The following is a 24,362-nucleotide window of genomic DNA, read 5'->3' on the forward strand; positions in this document are numbered from 1 at the left end:
TTGGTTGGTGGGGGGGGGGGGGGGGGGGGCTATTTTTGTAGGTGGAGTTTGAAGAATGTGAAGTTTGGTATTTAAGGGAAGAAAAATATAGGTGCATAGTATTGGATATTAATGAGTGCAAAAAAGTGAAAGCGTGGGGAATTCGTGGATAATTTGCTACTATATGGTTTTACTAAAGTTTATAATATTTTTGCACACGTATTATATACTATATAAAACTAGCTAGCTTTAGCTGTTGTCTACTATTATATGTCTAAATCCATTTACATGCTGTAACCAGTTACAATTCTCTTATACATTAATTTTAAATAAAGGCGAAGTCAAGTGGGAGCAAGTTAGTGAGTTGATCTGATTGTTTTTGACTAATAATTATATTGTATATTTAAGATATACTTCTTTCGTTTTATATTAGATGGGTATTTTATTAAAAATATTTGTTTCATATTATTTGATTACTTATTAAGTCAGGATAAAAATATTTAATTTTTTTCCATTTTACACCTACAATTAATATGACCTTTAAAAAATTAAACAAATTTTGAAAATTTAAAATTTTCTTTTTTAAGGAGGCTAATTAATATGAATAAAGGGCAAAATAGTAATGTTGATCAATCTATTAATAATTTCTTAATCACGGTGTAAAATATAAAGTGTTCATCTGATATATATGTGGCATAGTGAGTAGTAGATTTTGTATTTCATTGACTTTTTGGTGAATTTATAGCTTTTTTCATATTTTGAACCTTGTGAAGAAAAATAGAGTAACAATTTTGCCACTGAGTGAAATTGTTGTATTTGTTTTAATTACAAAAAGAAAAAAAGAAGACTTGTTTGTTATAGTATACGCAAACACTCCCACCATCTCAAAATAATTGTCATTAATTTTCATTTTTTAAAGTTAATTTGATTATTTTTATGTTAATTCGATTAAATTAGATTGATATAATATTCTAAAATTACACTAATACTATAAAATTACAAATCTTTTTATTTAAATTAACTTTTTGAAATAGTTATATTAAAATTTATTTAATTTTAACTTTCGGAAAAAAATATAATAAGTAATTTGAGACGGACATGATTAGGATGTAATCTTTTCTTTGGTAGTAAGAAAAGGAAAGGGGTAAGGTTTTATATTGTTGGAGACAAATTAAAGACACCGTTGCTATTCATGGTGATGCTAATATATGTCTTAGATGAGCTTATCATAGGGTCATATTAATGATTTTAATTTCTTTCATATCCTTTTCCTTTCAAATATTAATACAACTTTAATTGCTTGAGTCCCATTAGAAATAATTTTCTTCCAATATATTATTTCTAATTTATTTTTATTCTTGTATATCTTTATTATTTTTTTCCAATTAATTTACAAATACATATAATTCAAAAAATATATGAATAATTCATACACAATATATTTATTTCTTTTATTGAGGGTTCAAGCAATTGATATGTTTACCCAAGATTATATTTGAAATGTATAAAATATATGTGTGTATTGTTATTTTTTATCAACATAGATATTGAATAATTTTACTCGCCAAAACTTAAAAGAAAAAAGAATAAATCATTTACTAATATTTTTCTTTTTATAAAAAAAATAATATTTTCCTTTTTATCTCCGTTAAAATTTGAATCTCTCAAACCTTATAATTCTTCCCCATTTTATCGACCACAAAAGGCAACCTTAACTTTGTCTAAAAATGACGAAATGAAAACATAGACTCACAAGGTTATGACAATACTAAAAACATGTCTTTTTTTATCGATCGACGAAATCAACAAGTAATATTTACTTATCGATCAAAAATATAAGATAAAAAACGATCGTATGAATAAAATCAGATTTAACAAGTCTTTACTATACAACACATAAAAAAAATATAACATGTACTATACAGACAAGAGAGTTGAGACCATAGGTTATAGACTCCAACTTGTAGAAAATCAACTGTTTCTTACGTTTTTTATGCCCAAATTCAACGTTTAATTATACGATAAAAAAATTAAAAAATTTGCAGAGACAAGTAAAAGATGCCATTTTTTCCCAATAAAAAAAATAAGAAAGTTGTATATTATAACAAATTTGCTACAGTATGAGAGAAAATAATAACATTTGTTTGTGGTCTGGTAGAAGATATTTAATGGTTTAGAATTAACCAACGAGGCCCTTTACTTGATCTATATTAATGGCTACAACAAGTTGTCACGTTTCAAACTTGTGAGTTGTAGATATCACTTGTATAAAATACTTTTTGTTTGAATTTCGAGAGTCAAATAAAATTAATTTAACGTAATATTTTAATATGCCCTTAAGATATTTTATGGTGTCAATTTTTATATGGTGATTTAATTTATAACTACTTATGTTGTAGTTTTTAAATATATAATTGTATCTCAAACTATTAAAAAATTACATATCCAAATTTATAACATTGCGAGCGCAAATGCAGGTTTCCTGGTTAAAATAAAAAAAATAAAAATTGCCACTTCGATGGTCGAGTTGATTATTGAGCGTAGGAGATCTTCCGAATTAAAAAAAAAAGGGGGATCTTGGGTTCGATACCACTTGCATGTGTTTCTCGATTAAGCTCATCTCACAGAGCTTGCTTAATTAGTGCGATTTGATTTGTAGCTATTATACTAAAGAGGATTTAATTAGAACGCAACTCAAAGAACATCGATTATAAATTTCTATTATTATCGAAAAAATATAATTAAAATTAAAAAGTGTCTTTATCATCCATACGATATCATATAAATTGCGACAGAAAGATTATTCTTATTTTGGTATAGATCAATTCATCATGTCACTTCGACATTGCCAAAACCTTAACTAAAACATTAGAGAAACCTTTGTTTGGTCCCATAATTGTCACATTGCGGGTCATACGATAATAAAAGTATCTTAAGAAAAACACACTTTTTTCTTTGTTAATATTAAGTTTGTACCAATCATGAAATGACCATCGACTAGGTACGTTCAACAAGATGCATTAACTACGAAAGAGTAACGTTACTAACGTATGATATTTTCGCGTATTATTTATTAGAGAGCACCTCGTGTATCGTTTGATTATATTTGATCAATAATTGAATATCTTTAATATTTTATAACTAGACATCCAATAGTTTGATATATATAATTGCCATTTTAAAAAAATTAAAGCTAGTCCAATATTTATCCAGGGTTCAAATTTACCTAGGTTGCATATTTCTAAGGAAAAATTAAGTATAATTACACGATTTAAGATAAACATAATTTTTAAAAATTTCTACCATTTGAATTAATTACAAAAATCCATTTTTCCTTCTCTCTTAACATCCGGATACATCAGTCCACCTCTATCAGATACATTATAACTTTATTTGTGTACAATTTATCTGATACAAATGTTATAGTCGATACATAACCCCAATTAATTTAAAGCTAAATCAGTATGAATTTGCTTTATAGTTATGTATGTGATACACAACCCCAAATCGTTATGATTTCTGTACTTGTTTAGGCCCAATTCAAATTTTGAATTTTAGATTTTATGTTCCTCCATTATATATTATCATTTTGAATTAAGTTTATAAGGTAAAATTCAGGCCAAATCTCATATTCACTCAAATTAAATAACAAGAAATAAGTCATTGGTTATTTATGTGGAAAAAAAGAATACTGTATCATATATGGATCAAAATCTCATAAAAGAAAACCTAAAACAAAAAATAGATCTTATTTTTATCAGTGACTAATTAAAAATAAATATGATTTTTAAATATTAGACACAAATTAAAATCAAAATACATAGTATTTGTAAGTTATCCGGAATCTATAGCAAACTCAACCAACTCACAATTGAAACAATAGTTGATAATCATAAGAATTAACTAACTCACAATTGAAACAATAGTTGACTTAGTTGATACGATTAATCAGAATATTAGGAAACATGTCAATTTTTTTTCTTTTCAATATACTAAACACATGAGTTTCTATGGTAATAAAACAAATAAAACATATGTTCTTATATAAAGTAATATTTTAGCATGTAAAAATTTTGGTAAAATTTATTGGAGTTTTAATCAACAAAATTATTTTAATTTTGAAGCTTGGAAAAAGACAATTTAATATTCAAAAGGGAAGAACAAGAGAGAATCAGAAAAGAGTTTGAAATAGTTTGATATTTTAGTACCAACAAAACCCAAGCAATGAATGTTGAGGTGTGAGGAAAATCTACGTGTAGTGAGTTGGCAAAACAAGAAAATGAAAAGGATATAAACAAAGGATACTTTAGTCTTTAACACTCAAAAATCTACTTAGCAATTATAGTAAGATTCTCTAAGATTCATATTGCTCCATTTTAATTGAATGGCTGAAATGCCCTCAAAAGTTAAGCACATGTTGACCTCCTGTGTGCTTATTCCCTACTATAAAATAGTAGAGATATTACTAATATGTTGTTGAATTGATACCAAATATGAAATGATAAATAACATATATATTTCTTACTTCAAACAATAAATTTTATGGGAGAGTTAAACCAATTAAAGATCCTAAAATGAAAGAAAAAAATATAAATATTTCAAGAAACATACTTATTATAGTGGAGTTTTTAATCCTTATAATATATGTTTTACTTCAATAAATAAATAAATTTAAAAATTAACATATTGATAAATTATTCTGATAAAGTGCGGAATAGCTAATTTGAGATATTATATAAGTTAAGCATTGCCGTTTTGTGTGAATTGGATAAGGTGGAGTGTTGCAAATCCAAAAAAATGAATTAAAAATTATACGTAGAATAGCTATTTGGGTAGAATATTTTATGAAATTTCAAACTGTTTTAAAGTTTATCATTACTATAATGTCAACAAACCTAATAATGAAATGAAGAATAAATACCTTAAGATGTGTATTGTTTTTACAAGTATATACAATGTGATACAAAATATTACATTTATGTAACGCGTATTTTCATATTACCTATTTCATTATGTATTATGTATTAATAAATAGGTAAAATCCTGTAACATGGAATAAAGTTAATAACTTGTTATTATAATTTATAGGTTAAGCTACACCGATAACGGTAAATTCTTTTTTCTTGTCAATGTATATATATCTTAAACAAATTACTATCTAATCCAGATTCTAGATATTAACATACAAGAATATATATTACGAACTGTTTCGATTTGTGAAAATAATAGAAACTACATAATTATACATATTTCACTATCATATACACTATTATTGCTTATACTTTCAAATATCACGCATTTTACCACTAATTAAGAGTTTTCTATCATATATTGAAGAAAATACATTTAGATACATGTGTTTTTGTTACAAGATATACAAAAATAGAGAGAGAGGGGCAAGAGATTGGGAGGGATGCGAGCGAGATTCGTATGTATCCCGGCTACATGCAAATCACACTAGATACATTATTCGTATACATTTGGAGTGATCCCAGATACATGCGAGAGAGACAAGGGATGCCAGATACATGCGAGAGAGACGAGGGATGTGAGCGAGATTTGCTATGTATCCCAGATACAGGTGAATCCACTTGGATATAATGTATCTCCAGAACAAATTACACCTAATTTTACCCCCAATGAATCCAAGATACATATATCTAGACGTATATAGAGGCACCAAAATCTGGTAAAATAATTAATATTGCAAAGTAGAATGTATCTAAGTAATTAACTCCTAAACTAGTGGAATTTAGGTAAGTTCCCAAATAATAATTGCTAATGGATAAATATATTTGGATTGGAGTTTCACTTTAAATAAAACTTGTGCATAGTTCAAACTTCAAATAGTTATTCTAAGTATTTTTTTTATTTTTTTTTAGTTATTCTAGTACGTGATAGAATTCTGTAGGGACAATAACTCTTTTTTTATTTTTTATTTTTTTTTATTTCACTATTTAAATCAAAATAAAGTTAAAAAAAAAGGTCGAAAAAATAAGTTATCCTAAAACATGAGATAAAATCTGTATAATGGAAGTGTTTGAAAAGAAACAAACTCCTTATAATAAACATAACAATAAAATAGTTTTAAGGGCAAAAATTTGAGTCTATATATTTTAATTTTTGTTTCATACTTCAAAACTATAACACAAAAAATAGAAGAAAAAAAATGGCAGGAGGTGGTGGAATAGGGCCAACAAATGGCAAGGCATATCCTGGAAATCTCACATCTAAAGTCTTAGTTACTTGTATTGTTGCTGCTATGGGTGGTTTAATCTTTGGTTATGACATTGGAATTTCAGGTTAATATAATTTACTTTCAAGTTTTTTTATTTATTTCAATTTCGTATAATTGTGTTATACATCGGATTTAAGTTATATGTGTTTGATTATTATAGTGTAATGTATTATAGTAAGTTAGGAGATGTTATAGTGGTGTACACAGAATTTTTCGAAAGCCTATTAGTATTTGTTTATTCTTGTTGTTATAGTGGTGTACACAGAATTTTTGGGACGGGGGATATCTTGCCCCTGAGTTGTTAGGTAACTATGATTATTGAAGAGAATTACTAGTTACCGATCTGATTGTATAAATATTTATTATATTCTTTCGACGAATAATATTTAACTTTGTATGAATTTTTGTTTTGATTAGGTGGAGTGACATCAATGCCTTCATTCTTGGAGAAGTTTTTCCCAGATGTATATGCAAAAGAAGTACTACTCACAGTATCAACAAATCAATACTGCAAATTCAACAGCCCAAAATTGACAATGTTTACATCATCTCTATATTTGGCTGCACTTTTTGCTTCATGGGTTGCTTCAATAGTAACTAAAGTTATGGGAAGAAAAATGTCTATGCTTTCTGGTGGAGTTCTTTTCCTTATTGGTGCTATTGTCAATGGATTTTCCAAAAATGTTGCTATGCTCATTATTGGTAGAATCCTTCTTGGTTGTGGTATCGGTTTCGCCAATCAGGTATACTTTTTCTAGCTGATATACATAGATTATAAATAACTATATACATATTATACATGTATTATACATAACTATATCCATATTATACATGGATTATACATATACTATACATATGACGTCTATCTTTAGTTTAAGTTATTTATTTAGATTTTTTTTAGTTTGTATTCTTTTTATGGGAAAATTGTTTGATATACCCAACTTTGCGAATTGCCCAAATGCAAATGGCTCAGATATACCATTACCCTTACACAAATGGTTCAAATATAGTCACTTTTGCTAACTAGACATATTCATTGTTTCTTAAGACACTTTGTCTAACTAGACATGATCATTGTTTCTTATTTTTGTTATATATACTGACGGGTTAAATAATTTCACATTGTAGTCTGTGCCAGTGTACCTATCGGAAATGGCACCCTATAGGTATCGTGGCGCATTGAACACAGTCTTTCAACTCTCAATCACAGTTGGAATTTTTGCAGCAAATCTTCTCAATTATTTTTTCGCGAAAATAGAAGGTGGATGGGGTTGGCGTTTGAGTCTAGGGGGTGCAGTTGTACCCGCATTGATATTCATTATTGGTTCATTTTTTCTCCCTGATACACCAAATTCTTTAATTGAACGTGGTAAAGGGGACGAAGCCAAATCAAGGTTGATGAAAATTAGGGGAATTGACAATGTTGATGCTGAGTTTAATGATTTAGTTGAAGCAAGTGAAAGATCAAAACAAGTGAAAAGTCCTTGGAGGAATTTGTTCAAAAATAAACAATATAGGCCACAATTGATATTTTCTATGTTGATTCCAACATTTCAACAGTTAACTGGGATGAACGTTATTATGTTTTACGCGCCTGTTCTGTTTAAGACTATTGGTTTCGGAGACACTGCTTCACTTATGTCTGCTGTTATTACTGGTCTTGTCAACTTTGTTGCTACTTTTGTTTCACTTCTTACTGTTGATAGAGTTGGAAGGAGAGCTTTGTTCCTTGAAGGTGGCATACAAATGTTTGTCTGTCAGGTACTTTTTCTGTTTTACTTTAATTAACTTCGTGTTGGGAAAGTAATTTTCAATTTTTATAAACTCCCTTTTGTCCCCCTTTTCCTTTTTGACAAGATCGTGATTCAGTTGCATATTATAATGAATTTGATGAACCTAATTTTAAAAACTAGTCATTCTTGATCGACTAGTGTGACCTTCAATTAAATTAACTTCGTGTTGGAAAAATAGTTTTCATTTCTGAAACCCCTTTAGTCCCATTTTTAGCAAGAACGTAAAACCTAATTTTTTAACCTTAGTCATTCCTGGTTGATTAGTTTGAACCTTCAATTAACTTCGTGTTTGGGAAAATATTTTTCATTTACGAAAACCCCCTTTTTATCCTTTTCAGCAAGAATGTGATTCAGTTGCATATTATGAACGCGAAGAACGTATTTTTTTCACACTAGTCATTCCTAGTTGATTAGTATAGAACCTTCATTTAACTTCGTGTTGGGAAAACATTTTTTTCCGATAACCCCTTTTTTTTTGGCAAGAACATAATTCAATTGCATATCATAAGGAACTTGAAGTTCAATATATTGAAATATTGTTAGTACTTATAATTCCATTTTTTTTTGTTATAGATTGTTATAGCGGTTTCGATTGCACTAAAGTTTGGAACAAGTGGCGATCCAGGAAAATTACCAATATGGTACGCTGCATTTGTTGTGACATTCATCTGCATATATGTGGCGGGTTTCGCGTGGTCGTGGGGCCCACTAGGATGGTTAGTCCCTAGTGAAATTTCCCCCCTCGAGGTCCGACCAGCTGGTCAAGCCGTAAACGTGTCATTCAACATGATTTTCACCTTCTTCATTGCCGAAATCTTCACAGCAATGCTATGCTCCTTCAAGTTTGGACTCTTCTTATTTTTCGCGTTTTTCGTCGCGATCATGACAATATTCATCTATTTCTTCCTCCCGGAGACGAAAGGGATTCCAATTGATGATATGAGTGCAATTTGGAGTGAACATTGGTATTGGAGAAGATATGTTACTATTCAAAAAGATGACGATACGAAAAAATCAACAGAAAATAAGTTGCAATCACAAGGGAACGTAGTGGAAAAACAAGTTTAAAGCATGGTATAAGTAGATTCGTTAGATTATTTAATTTTTTGTTTGATAAAAATTATAGACATCTATTTAATTAATTAGTTTTTGTTATATGTTTTTTGTTTCTCGTTTTGCGTCTGTGTTAAATGTTGAGTTCAAGTGTGAATTGTAGGTGTTTGGTTTAATTATTGTTGCCATTATAATTGTCTCTTGTGATAAATTCAGAATCAGTTAAAAGGAAATAAATTCAGATGAAAGTAGGTTCTGAACAATTTTAATCGACTTCTCAAAATAAGATCCGAGTATCAGTCGATTCGGTTTTGAGGTTTATTGGTTTGAATTATTAATTGAGCAAATACATAATTACTCTATCAAACTTAGACCCTTTTTTGAAGAAGACATCTTAAGTTTGCAAAGGTCCTATTACCCCACGAAACCATTTAAATCGACAATAAATACGCCATTTTGACCCATTTTCAGGCCAATTGTAATTTCACACTAGAAAAGCACATGAAAGAGTAAAATTGCAGCTCCAAACCAATGGAAAACTGACACATGACATTGTTAAACCAAAGTGAAAAGAGGCCCGCGTTTCTTCTTCCCCAAGCCACCATTAATGGTTGTTGAGAGCTTTTCTCAACAGCAAAAGTTGGTTCTTTACTACGCGAAGCGAATTATTTTATTGTATACTCTATCATCAAGTTCTAGCAATCCATCTTAAGGCCTTTTATTAGAAAAATTTACTTAACAACGACATAATACTTTATCAATTTAGCACCTAATTTACCTTTCAGCAAAGAAATTTGAACCCATTTCTGTTCATATAATTTCCCCAGATCAAAAGTATCAAAGAATCTACTCGAACAAATTCAAAAAAATGTGAAATTCACTTATAGAACTCAAAGCTAGTCTTGATTTCGGAATACCCACAAAGCTAAAAAGGATTAATCTAATTTTTGAAGAAAAATATTTGAAATCAAATACCAAAAACACTGAAAAATAACACACAAAACTTACATAAATATATATCTACAAAGAAATTCAGAAAAAAATAATCTTTTGAAGTGAAGTAAATAGAAAGAACTGGGAAAGATGAACGATGAATTTTCTAAAAAGGTTTAAGGGTTAAAATGTGAGTGGGTCAGGGTTTTATCCGACCTACTATTAAACAAGTAAGAAAAATAAAAAAAATATTATTTTATATGGGGTGAAACACACGCACTGGTCATGAGATTACAAATATTGTAAAAGTTGTGTATTTAAAATTGTTGGAAATGGTTGGATGGGGTAATAGGACCCCCGCAAACTTTAGGTGTCTACTTCAAAAAAAGGTACAAGTTTGATGGGGATAATTATGTATTCTCTTATTAATTTATAGACATGCTAAACTGTTGTAGAACCATTAAGATATTAATTTACTGGTTATTAATCGTTATCGGTTTGGTTATCGATTAAAGCAGAACAAAAAAGAAAAATCATTAAAAATCATGGTGACAAACCAAATTAATTAAACCATGCACATGAGTTAACAAATTGCATCTTTGCTCAAAAGCAAACACCATCACATTGTAGAATAATAACTCGATAATAAAAATAATCAAAATCATTATCGAAACCGCTAAACCAATAACCCATTATCGATAAATCAATAGCTTTTTTATTTATTTGAATTATCGATTTGAATTCGATTTTAAATTGCCCTACTATTTACACCTATCCAAACACATTTTTAGTAGGATTTGAGTTATATTCATGTATAGTATTTTCTTATTAAATATTATATATTATCGCTATAAACATATTTTTAACAATTATCTTTTTTAAAAACCTAATTATATATGATAATTTTACATCATTAATATATAAAATTTAAACTCGAAGTAATAGTAAAAAGTTATAATTTTTTTTCTAAAATAACCTAACTGTTCTTCTTTGTCGTTCTTTCCTCTCTTTTTTTTCTGAAAAAAAAACTTTTGGCATTGAATTTTTTTCCTTATCGAAAGAGTTTAACAACTATCTAAAGTTAATGTTTTAGTTCCTAAAATCGTACAAACTAGTATAATTTTCTATATGTGGCAACTGTCAAGGAAATTTTTTTTTTATGTCAAGGGGAATGTATTCACTTATTCAAATATTGGACTTTAATTTATATTTCACACAAGTATCACATTTCTTGAGGAATATTACTGTTTATTACATGTAAAACACAACTTGATTTTTTTAGTACTATCCAAAATTCTACAAGGAATTATTGAAATTAATAACGCAGCCTCATTTGATTAGATATAATATTTTATGGCACGACCTATTTGAACGTTGTCATTTAAGCAGTAGTCAGACTATGAGATTGTCAAGCCAAATATCTGAAAAAATATATTTGAAGTTACTTGTGTATATCTGAAATTGATTTTGAAGCGAATTGTATCTAACTATGATAATGACTTAAAATGATAGATTTCAAAATCAATTATTTTTGCACTTGTTTAGAGACAAACAAGGTAAAAATAAATGGTTCTGATTAATTAATCCAAATCAAATACTGACTCTGTATCATTTGAGTCTATAGACCTTATATGCTTTATTAATTATTTTCAATCACGGACGTAATTTGGGACATAATTCAAGTTATGAATAGTTATATTAGTTAGAAAGTAATATTACTAGTGGTTAATATAATTAATCAAAGCATATAAAGTAGCTAGAGTACAACGATTTACTCGAACTTTTTAGAAACCTATTAGCAAGAACATGTGTCTAGCTAGATCAACACTTTAATTTGTATAGTATATACTTAGATGTTTTGATACACATTTTTAGTTGTCGTTTTTTGTTGATGTTCAATATATATATTAGGGATCGACTAATCTTAATTCATAGCTGAAAATCTCATATAAGTAGTTGGTTACTCTCTCCAATCCTAATTCTCTAAAAAAAAAATTACATTATTCTAATTTTTCAGTCCCTCCCTAGGATCTCCCACCTTTTTGGTTCTTTAGTGACTCAAACCCACAATGAACCATTGAAGGATGCTTACTATCCAAAGAACTACTCATGGATAGATTTAACTTCAGAGTTTTTATGAGATTCGATGCATTTGTGCTTCTATGATTGCATCCAAAATTACTATATTATATGAATTCAAATTTGATACTATTGATTGAGAATTGAGGAATATTTATCGCTCGATCACAACAGTTTAGTATAGTGATTTTCATGACACACATGTTCATTCCCCCAAAACACAGACCAATTGACTCAAACTATTTCCTTTGAAATTCTGCCTACCCATACCCCACTCCCACCCCCTCACTCACCCGCACGAGAACACTTTTTTGTTTTATTCTCATTTATTTTTTTTGTCTATTTTGTTGTCTTAAGTTTCTTCTACATACCATAAAATTCTAAGACGACAAAAAAAGAATAGTTCTCTGGTTTTATTTTGGATTTTTCTGTTCAAAATTTTGCTACTAGTAGTATATTAGGCAAAATTGGATGTACCAAAAATAATATTTAAATATATTAGGCAAAGTGGGCAAGTGTATAATTATTTTATTTATATTAGACAAAAGATTGGAACCTAATGAAATTTCATTTAAATGGGTGATTAAGTAATAGAATTCTAATTAGTACATGTTAATTAATTTGAAAGACGTCCAAGTTAACTGAATAATTTAGATTTGTCTTTGTATGATCAAATTGCCTTTCTCTTAATTTGGTACAAAACCTAATTATTAAGTCGGCCAATTTCTTTTAGAATTTATTTTATAGCTATATTCGAGAAATATCGTGAAATTGATGGAATTCCTATACTATTAATAAGAAGTTTTGAATTTATGATGGAGAATTCTACACGACGAAAATTTGAATTAAATGAAAGTGTGGGCAGAGGTGGATGCAAAGATCCAAAGTCGAGAAAGAAATAATCTAGATTATATATTAAGGTCCCTAAGTAATTGCTAGAGGTGTAAACAAATAATAATCGAGCGATGATAATTATGATATTATATATGTATATGTATATAATATATAGTCCTAAAAACTGATTTATTATCTCTAGAGAGTAACTGGTATTTGCAATATTCAAAGGATGTATTAATTCACAAACTGAAACGGCAGGCATAAATTGTCCCTGCCTCCCTTAATAGTCAAAAAATATTTTTAATTAATTATCACTATTAAATAACCGTCCCACAATTTTTTTTCTCAAAGTCCACACACACTGTATGTTTTTTAAAAATAAATTAAACTCAAACATGATATTAACCATCATCATTTTTCTTACTTTTCTCGATATGTTTGGCTGTATATTTTGCTGCATGCAGGCCAAATAGTGACATAATTCTAAATTGGTCGGTTATATAAACGACTTTATATTGTAGAAACATTTAAAATCTTTGTAAAAATTCTGGTGGCTATATTTGCAAAAAAAAAAAAAAAAACTTAGTCAACCAAAATAGTTTTGTTCCTCTAAGCCGACCTTACTAGAAAGAGATAAAAACAAAGATTTTTTTTTTATAATTTCTCCCACTTATAAAAAGCCAACCAACCCCAACACATATTGAACCCCTCAAAAACCCTTTAAGTTACCAAATTCAAGAAAAAAAAGACTAGCGTTAGAGAGTGCTTTCCTGTTATATTAAATCAAATTTCTACATATTTCACTGTTTTATCATATTCTGTCTATTCATACTCTATTCGATACATCTTGGCTTTTATTATTGGTATTGTTTTCGATTTCTATGTATTTCACCGTTTTATCAGATTCCGTCTACTCGTGCCATACTCAAAACACATCTTTTTATTGTTGTTAAGGATGTTGAGTCCTTTGGTAGATGAAAAGGAAGAAAGCAATAATATTCCAAAGCAAAAAAACCATCTAACACTTGCAATTTCAGAAGCAAAATGCATTGGAAATATTGCATTTCCAATGATATTTACAGGCCTAATTCTTTATTCACGTTCAATTATTTCCATGATTTTTCTTGGTCATTTAGGGGAACTTTCTTTAGCTGGTGGTTCACTTGCAATTGGATTTGCAAATATAACCGGTTATTCAATTCTTTCAGGTTTAGCCATGGGAATGGAACCAATTTGTGGACAAGCTTTTGGTGCTAAAAGATTCAACATTTTAGGCCTTACATTACAAAGAACTATTCTTTTGCTACTTTTAACCTCAATTCCCATTTCAATTTTGTGGCTATTTATGCAAAAACTCTTGATTCTTTGTGGCCAAGATCATGAAATTGCAAAAATGGCACAAAATTACATTCTTTTTTCACTCCCTGATCTTTTTGCTCAATCACTTTTACACCCCCTAAGAATTTATCTTCGTTCACAATCCATCACATTGCCTTTAACTTTTTGTGCTATTTTTGCAATTATTCTTCATATCCCAATTAATTATTTCTTAATCAAAATTCTTAATCTTGGGATTAAAGGTGTTGCCTTAAGTGGGGTTTGGACAGATTTCAATCTTGTTGGATCATTAATTATTTATATTATATTTTCAAAGATTTACAAGAAAACTTGGAGTGGAATTTCTTTAGAGTGTTTTAAGGGATGGAAATCACTTCTTAATTTAGCAATTCCAAGTTGTATTAGTGTTTGTTTAGAGTGGTGGTGGTATGAAATTATGATTTTATTATGTGGGATTTTAATTAATCCTCAATCAACAGTTGCATCAATGGGAATTTTAATCCAAACAACATCTTTAATCTACATTTTCCCATCATCATTAAGCTTTGGTGTATCAACAAGAGTTGGAAATGAGTTAGGTGCTAATCGTCCAAATCGTGCTAAATTAGCAGCTATTATTGGACTATGTACAAGTTTCGTCTTGGGAATCTCATCCTTATTTTTTGCTATTCTGGTACGTAATATTTGGGCAAAAATGTTCACTCAGGATCAAGAAATTATGAAATTAACCGCGATGGTGTTACCTATTATAGGGCTTTGTGAACTTGGGAATTGTCCACAAACAATAGGTTGTGGTGTGTTAAGAGGAACAGCTAGGCCTAAATTAGGTGCTAATGTTAATTTAGGATGTTTTTATCTAGTTGGAATGCCAATTGCAATTTGGTTAACTTTTTTTATGGGATTTGATTTTAAAGGATTATGGCTTGGATTATTAGCTGCACAAGGTTCATGTGCTGTGACTATGATGTTAATTATATTGGTTAAGACTAATTGGGAAGATCAAGCAAGAAGAGCAAAAGAACTTATTATTGGTGATTGTGATAATCAAGATGAAAAGATAGAGGATTATTTGGAATCATTGGATTATCACAAGTTGGAAAATTCAAATGTTTGATTTTATTATTATTTTTCATTCAATTCTTGTGGATTATTGATTTTTTAATATATTTTTGTACACTAGTAGAGATTAAATTAGTTCTTTTTCTTTCTTGAAATGTAATTAAGCACGTAGAATTAGAAAGTCCTTTTTCTTTTTTCTATTTTGTGGCATAATATTAATTAATGAAAGTCGGCATTATTTTGTGACATTAATTTAGATTTTAGATGTCAAGAGATTGTGAAAATTTATCAGTTTTGTGCAATAGCGGAATCAAGATTTTTTATTAAGGGGTTTGAAATATAAAATAAGCAAATAAGATGTCAAAGGGGATTTCACGTCTAGTATATATATCTAAAAAATAATTTTAACCAAGTATAACTAATATATTTTCTAATGAAAGAAAATTCAGATAAAATCATTCGGGCCTTCCTTGCTCCGCCCCAACTTAGTGTACTTCTTCTCTGCCTTTTAAACACAAATATTTGACTTTAAAGTCAACTATTTTTTAAATGAAAATAATAATGTTCGAATCAGCTAACGTGTAAATTATTAAATTTGACTTGTACTTTTTTAAGCACTCTCAATTTAATTAACGAAAGCCGGCATTGTTTATTCCTTTGTATCTATCTATAGATTTTGTAAAATTTATCTGCCTGCTTTGTTTTCTTCTCTCCTTTGAAACACAAATATTTGACTTTTAAAAGTCAATTTAATTTTTTTTCCTTTTTAAAAAAATATTTCAACTTAGGTCTGTTGAATTGTGTCCCATATCTATCCATTTGAGCTATTTTAAAAAATAAAAAATGAAAGCCCATATTGTTTGAATTTTAAAAGTCAATCATCTTGTTTACGTTGGGACAAAGTACTAATACTAAATTCAATCTTAATTTCAGAACGTATCGAATTTTTAGTACGTACAACAATTAGAGTAAGAATCGGTAATAAAACAAAATTAAAATATCATAGTAACTTCTCTTTTAAGTATACGCGAACAAGATTATGAATACAAGATATATGTCTTTTCTACAAGTTTTTGTTGTTTAGTTGTAATTTTGTGATCTACTTTTATAATTAATCCATAATTCTTATGGTTAAGTTATTGTTTTTTTTATTATTATTTAATATCCATATTATTATTATTTTTTATTTAATATTGAGAAGACTGTTCAATCATTGCAACCGGCGGCAATATTGTGTGCAAGTAAGTCTATAGTATATTATGTATACATTGAATCTTTGAATATAGTTTGGAATTTACTGAGGTGGTTTTATTTGAAGAAAGAAAAAGTATACATGAGTTCTAGTTCTTTTTCTCTCTCCCCCAGATATGCCTTTAATAAGTCCTCCACCTATTCTCGTGTGACGACATCTATGATTGTGAAATTAAGGAATGAACAGTTGCAACAATCATGTTCAATTTCTTTTGACAGTTTTAGATTGTGGTGCTTTGTAATCAAGGGCGAGAAGGAAGTTCATTGACAGACCGAACTCATGAGTGCATCAAATCAATAAATATATGATATATTTTTGTATATGACATTATTATGACATATAAAGTTTCAATTTATTATACAATAAACTCAAATTGAATATTGAGTGAGAAGACCTGATAATTCCAATTTTCATTTATTAGACGAAATATATTGTTGAAGTGCTTATTATTTTTGGTGGGTGGGGAGGGGGAGGGGGGGTTATATTGTTTGACAAAAAGCAAGTTGTTTGAAAAATACAAACATGAAAAAGAAAGAATTTAAGTACAAAAGAATAAATAAAGTTGTATTAACCAGCCATGACTATTCTCCGTTCTGTAACTTAATTAATAAATTGACTAGCTTTAAATTTGTACTATCTGTTTTTAGCATCTATTAAGGTTTTTTTTTCCATATGAGGTGTGATATCTACATTAAAGTCGGATTAATTTGAATGCGCACCAAGTAGGACAGTATTCAGGGTAAAAAAAAAAATTCATATTCAAGACTCGAAGCTGAGTTAAACTTTCAATTAAGGGAGAAGCAACTCCCTCCTGCACTCCACCACATGCATTGGTGGTGCATTATTGATTTAATTATCAAAACAAAAAAAAATTCTTGATTAATTTCAGTAACTAGTTTATACTAATCTGTTAATATAAAGTTGTCCTTTAATGGGATAATTACAAAATGTACATGACATGCAACATGGATAGGTAATGGCAAACGTGTTACAAGATGCATACTTTTAAATAAAATATTTTTGCTTGAAAAATATGCCAATTTGCGTAATTATTATTTTGAGATAATGTTGCTGTATTATCCAAATTTTGTTTAAGCATAAATTGATGAACTGTTTCCGTACAATTAATTGCATTAATGAATTTCTTCAACCATAATATATAATTCATCACCTCTAGACAATTTTTTTTTAAAAATCTATGCATTATGGATAATCTATTTTGTTTGTTGTGTGGACCTAGTTAGGAGCATGTTTATCCTAATCATGATATTATTGTTAATGACTTACTCTTATATACTATGTAAATAATTTCTTCACTATCAATGCATATTTAACCGATTAGGTAACCAAATTATATCTAAATATTACATTTTGTTATAAGTTAATTCAACTTATTAATAATATAAAGCAAAGTATACTTTCATAACACGAAATTTAAATCTTTTACTTTATTTATTAAGAATTTAACTTAGTTTTCACGAAAAATGTTGTTTGTATATCAACTGTATATAGGACCTCTATCTTTAATTAGTAAAATTTGTAGTCATATGTCTACATAGAAGCATCTACATGGATAAAACTATAATTAAAAGGGAATTAATTATGTATCGCATAATTTTTTTCATGCAAAAAGAAGAATATAAATAGAAAGTAGAGGCGTTATAATTAAAAATAGAGGAATTTTCATAAATAGCGATTTTAGGAAAAATTACAGAAATTCCACCTTTTAGTTTACTTATTACCATTATCCCTTATAAGTTTTACAAATCTCCAAAATCCCTCATTTTCGCGCATCAGATTAGTGTATTTCGCGTATCAAATTAGTGTATCATGTATAAAATGTACATCAGATTAGTGTATCATGTATAAAGCGACATCTAATTGAATTGATTCACCGTATCTTCCATCTACGAAAATGGAAAAGATGTTTGTTAAGGTCGGCCTATTATTTAGTGCTAGAAGCTAACCGCCATAAGCTCATCCTTCGGGTCTCGCTTCCAGCGCAGGAGGCCAAGCATTAAATGTATGTATCTTACTTAATGATTAATGTATCTCGCGCATCATATTAATGTATCAACGCTTATATTATTGTATCCGTTTGACGGATTTTGTAATTATAAACTTTTAAGGGATAAATTGTAATTTTACCTTAAAAGTATGTGATCTCTGAAATTTTCCCAAAAAAATAAAATCAAATTAATTCTACTACTGAAACTGAGCAAATAAAATCTAACTTTCTAGTCACACATTTCTTTAAACACCTAATGTGCGTCAAAACAAAAAATGTGTAAATATTATAATTACAAAATAGATGTGAATAATCATACAATAATTATTGACATGCATATAGAAATCTAAATAGAGAATATAACAGGAAGAATTATTCTAGAGCCGCCATGAACATTATGTGGCTACCTCAGTAAAAAGCCCATAGATCTTGCAAAAGCAGCCCATTTAATAGACACTAAGATGTTGTTGGGCCTTGCAGGGGGTTTCAGATCCATCTATCTATCACATTTCAATGTTGGACTTGCATTATTTCACAAGGTACTCTATTTGGACATCGCTATTTAAATTGTATTTACTCTTTCAAAAAATTTGTATGTCTACTCACTTTTAATTTAACAAGAAATAATAAATAGTAACACAAAACACTACGAGAATAATGGAAGGAGAAACAAATAGGGTGCACCAACGCTATTACGCAAGGAAGCGTACCTGCTAATATTTTATCATAATTTGTGATATGCATATCCTCTTATCTAAAGTAATGTTCTTGATAAACTAAAAATACATCATGTCATGTCTTATCACAATGTTTCACAATATTTCTTTGCGTCTGTGAGAATCTAGTGAGAATGGAACTTTTTAACACCTTTTTAAGTTTTAAGTTGTAACATAAAGAGTTCTATGTCACGGCCTTAGACTTCTACTAAGTACTCCGTGCGTGACTTGACAACTTATACACGGATTTTCACGATCTTATACGCTTAAGTAAGCCTTTTCAAATTAGATCGATAAGAGAATAAAGAAAGACACAAGAGAATTGAAGGTTTTATATTGCTGGGAAGATTGCTTGATTCTTGCTTGGTGAATTTACAAATGAATGTCCCTCTATTTATACTACTAACCTAGGGATTAATATGTAAGTAATAATTGTTAAGCAAATTCCTATATATTTACAAATAAGTCCTTCTTCTAGAATTCTCTACATAACTAGGGACCTTCTATGCAATTCTATATTCTTTCATGAAAACTTTCATACTTCTCTAGAATCATCCATAAGAACTAGTCTTTTTTCCTATGTAAGCCTTCTACATGTACAACTTTGTGCCATGTGGCACTTACGTAGCACTTATGTAACATGATGACATGTCGGGTCGTCACACTTTATCACTAAATTAATAGTTTAATTCTTCACAAATAAAATTTTAAATATATTAATTAATCAGATTTCAATGAGGGCAGTATGACTTAGCTAGGTAGGAAGGTTTGTCCATCGAAAAATTAAAAGAAAATAATTTAGTTAGATTAATTACTCTAATTTATTATTACTAGAAAATCAGAATTGATCGTGCAATAAAATTAGGCAAAATCTTAGTTTTATTATCAGAAAATGTCAAGGTAGGAGGTGTGCATTTCACAACAGTTTCCTCTTTTGTTTGATTAAATAAAAAATCTTATGATTATTAGCTAGTCAAAATATAATTCCACTTACCTGAAACAAATTATACTTAAATACTAACAGAGATTTTTTTTTAAAAAAAAATATATTGTGCAGCATCTTAAAGATATTTAAAATTTTGAAAACAATATATATTTGAGAAAATTGTATGGAAATTTCGTAAGCTTATTTTATTAATTATATATAAGTGAATTGTCTATGGTTTAGAAATTAGAAGCATGCATGAATCTTTGACATTGTTTCAAGAATATTAATACACTGGTTTATTAGAGACAATTATGTGTCCCACATATTAGGTAGAAAATTATTTACCTTGTTTTCAAGTAAATAATAGATAAAAAAATTAATTAATATTTTTGGTTATACATATCTCGAAGTTTCTTTGATGGAAGGAAACTATTAATTATGACTTCATAGGGCGATCATATTTTATGAAATGTCCTTAGGATTAAAACATTTGCCTACAAGTCCATATCCTCCTATAAATATGATGTGATTTCATTAGTCTGGTTCACACTGAAATAAACATAGATTAAAAGATTTCTAGGTTTCTCATTTGCCAATTCTCTACTGCACTTGACAACTATGGCATAAGGTATCATCGAAATATTTAAGTAGGAAGATACCTTCGACTATAGTTGTTCAAGCGTCGTAGAGAATTGTCTTTTGATCTGATATCGATTCATAACCTGAAAAAATTCTTAGGTTTTTCATTTGCCAATTCACTACGGCACTTGACAACTATGGCAAAAGGTATCGATGATATATTAAAGTAGGTTGATACCTTCAGCTATAGTTGTTCGAGAGCCGTAGAGAATTGTCTTTGATCTGATACCGATACGTAACCTGAAAAAGAATGGTAAAAGTTCTGGAATGTTCTTCGATTGTGCCTACCTCTTTAATAAATCATAACCCGACATCGATTCGTAACCTTAAAAAATGATTTTAAAAAAATCCTAAAATCTTCTTTGATTATGCTCCTTAATGAATTGAATTATCCTTTAATCTTTGTTTGATTCAATCGGCCGTCACAGATCTTATACGAATAAATAAATTTGATTTAATCTTGCGGCCCCAAATAATGCCTTTATAATCTTACAAACCTCTATTGTGTTTTATTTGCAAATTTCCTGTAGTTTATTTATGGATCTCTTGTGAAAAAAATTATGTACCAAAAAAACCATTGAAAAATTGTACATTCACCTTGGTCACTATGAAAAAAATATTCCTAACAAATAGGGAGTACATGTTCTTGGCAATAATAAGGTTTTGGGTATGCCAATAATTCCACCTATGTGCATTTTTTGCTGTAATAATAATTATAAGATAGACAAAAGAATGTTCTCTTTATTCTATGTGCTTTAGGTCCCATCTAGTGTGAGATGTCTCTTCTTCTACTACTAATTATAAGCAGCATATATTCTCTCCTTTTTTTCCCCTTCTTTTATTTTTGAAGAGAATATAATACCTATAGCTTTGTGGGAAATTCCATAAGTGATAGCCTCCACTCAACTTTTATGGCCTTTATTTGGGGTTGGTTTTCAATTTACTTTATTTAGTTTTTTGTGTGTTTGATATTTGTATCGAAATTCAATTTAATTTAAATTCATACTAGAAAGTCTCATATATATTAGGGGTTAAACGTCTTTTAATAGAGGCGATTTCATACCCAGAACTGGTATTCCTATCGGACACTATCGAATCTAAATCACGCTAGAAAATCTGATATATAGTTGGGGGTAAGACGTTTTTCAACAAAGGCTATTTCATACCTAAACTTCAAATTTTATCATTTCACCATATTCTTTGTTGGTCATTTGTTTTCTATTAAATAACTTGGCATAGTTTTTATGTTGAGACAGATCCAAAATTTGAAGATCATAAATTACTATAATTATCTCAAGTTAATATATAATTATAATTGAGTTCATAATTAATATTTATAACCTCAAGTAATTTGACCTTTTTTAGATTCTATTTGGGAGCAATTCCCACTTCACTTATTTCATGTCAATTTTTTACTCCATCACTTTCATATCAAGAAATGTCGACTTGCAATTAAATACCAAATTTGTCTCTATTTTCATGAGATATAAAAAAAATTCTAAAGAGAGGGGAATAAACCAAAGAATATGAGTTTCCTCAACTTTTAAATGATAAAAAAAATTATAAAGAAGAATTCTTTATATTCACTCCGTTCATTTTTACTTGTTCAATATACTATTTAGGGATGTCCAATAATATTTGTCCAGCTATAAAATAAATGAATAATTTACTATATTGTGTCTATTTTACCCTTTATATGAAATAGTAACATTCATTTTTCAATTTTAGTTGACATATATTTAATAAGGGTGATTTGGTAAAATTACCCCTATAATTTACTGCTTTTTAATTTCCGTGTCAAGTCAATAGTGGATAACTATTGTTGGGAGGGAGTATTTCTTAATGCTAAAATGAAATAATAAACAAAATAAAGCTAAGAATTAATACTACCATTTTAGTTCATTATCCAAGGTTCCTCATTTGTTGGGGCAAAGCATTTCAATAATTATATGATTGTACAATATTATTTCTGATTATTATCACATTGATTTGTCCTTGATTTTTATTTTATATTATTACCTCAACAATTAGATGCCTTTTTTTTGGAATTTTAGGATTTTGATTCCTTTAAACAAAAAAAGTCATTAGTTAATTTATGATTATGAGTATCCTTTAAAGTCATACCTTTAAACTAAAATGATCCCTCTATGTTTAATTAACTTTATGATGAAGTGGAAGAAAATGAAATTTCATTTGAAAATTCATTTCAATGATGGAAGAGTTGAAATTCACATAAATGGTATTATAAATACTGTTTATGATATATCACCAAAAGACAACAAATATTGACATTAATTGGCCGGCTGCTTGAGAAAGGTTTTTTTTTTGGGAGATTTAGAATTTGAACTCGTGACATTTTATATTAAATACAAACATGCTATTAAGTTGCGCCACATCCCTTCGATTAATCCACATGGGTGAGGGCGGAGGTGGGGGTTCTATCCCGACCAAGCAACCAAAGTCGGGGGCCTAGGTGGAAATTGTGACAAAATAAGAAGAGAAAGTGTCACGCTTCGAGCCTACACTCTGGGATTGATTAGCATTCAAAATTATTATTGGGCTGAGCGAACCCTTGGTCCAACATACTATAAGATTATTGAATACTGACTAATACAAAAGCTTTTAGAAGATGAGCATACGTCAGTATTCAGTCTTACTGTATGCCAGACCAAGGATTCACTCAGGCCAACAATAGTTGTCACGTTCAAAGTGTAGGCTCAGAGCGTAACAAAAAGTAGCGAAGTAGAGAAATTGATTGACTCATCTAATATTTTGTTAGTGTTGTTATTATTATTTGTCTCAAAATGTGATGATATAAATAAAATAAGTATATAAATAATTAGTAACAAGGTGGAATCCAACTGATTAAACAATCCAAAGTGATCATTACCATGACCTCTGAAGTCAACCCTATACTTTTTATCATTTTGGTGTGATTAGTTATGGTATAATTATTAAAGGCCAAACAGATACACAACCCCTCAAACTTGCCCTCATTTTTCATTTTGACACTTCAACTTAGCTTTTTTCATTTTAACCCTTAAACTCCATTTTTTCTGTACCATTTAAACACTTATACTAGTTTTTATGATTTGTTTTTATTTAATTGCAATTTCTTATTTTTTTTAAAAATAGACTTGTGTCTGTTAATTTTCGTAAAAAAATCAAACTTTCGCAAACGAACATAAAAGTTTTCATAATATTATTTTTTGATATTTCTCTGTATTTTTGCATGAAAATAAATTGACGAAAGTTCTTTGATTTTCTTTCTTAAACATTCAATTAAATTAAATAACACTACTTATTTATTTTTTTCTTATCATCTAGGCTATCTAAATTTAACGCAAATACTCACTTTTAATTTTTAATATAAATCAATACGAATAAAAAAACCCATCTTCAAAAAGACTCGACTGACTTAGTTAATAACACTACTAAAAAAAGACTCTTGTTCATTGCTAATAACACTACTAAAAAATGTTAAAACTCGACTGACTTTATTAGGTTGTC

At 28.9% G+C, this 24,362-nt stretch overlaps 2 protein-coding genes across 2 annotated transcripts; both read left to right on the forward strand.

The window, feature by feature from the left end:
- Window positions 1–6,148: 6,148 nt before the first annotated feature.
- LOC102593396 (sugar transport protein 1-like) lies at window positions 6,149–9,078 on the forward strand. The gene is made up of 4 exons (XM_006358851.1): window positions 6,149–6,281; window positions 6,635–6,960; window positions 7,346–7,978; window positions 8,584–9,078. The coding sequence occupies exons 1-4, from the start codon at window positions 6,149–6,151 to the stop codon at window positions 9,076–9,078; spliced, it is 1,587 nt and encodes a 528-aa protein (XP_006358913.1).
- Window positions 9,079–13,612: 4,534 nt separating this feature from the next.
- Window positions 13,613–15,383, forward strand: LOC102605678 (protein DETOXIFICATION 49-like). The gene has a single exon (XM_006358803.1). It carries the CDS (start codon window positions 13,868–13,870, stop codon window positions 15,362–15,364), a length of 1,497 nt encoding a protein of 498 aa, XP_006358865.1. The 5' UTR covers window positions 13,613–13,867; the 3' UTR covers window positions 15,365–15,383.
- Window positions 15,384–24,362: the final 8,979 nt, after the last annotated feature.

This window comes from Solanum tuberosum, unplaced genomic scaffold (genome assembly GCF_000226075.1).
Source record: "Solanum tuberosum cultivar DM 1-3 516 R44 unplaced genomic scaffold, SolTub_3.0 scf00281, whole genome shotgun sequence".
Taxonomy (NCBI): domain Eukaryota; kingdom Viridiplantae; phylum Streptophyta; class Magnoliopsida; order Solanales; family Solanaceae; genus Solanum; species Solanum tuberosum.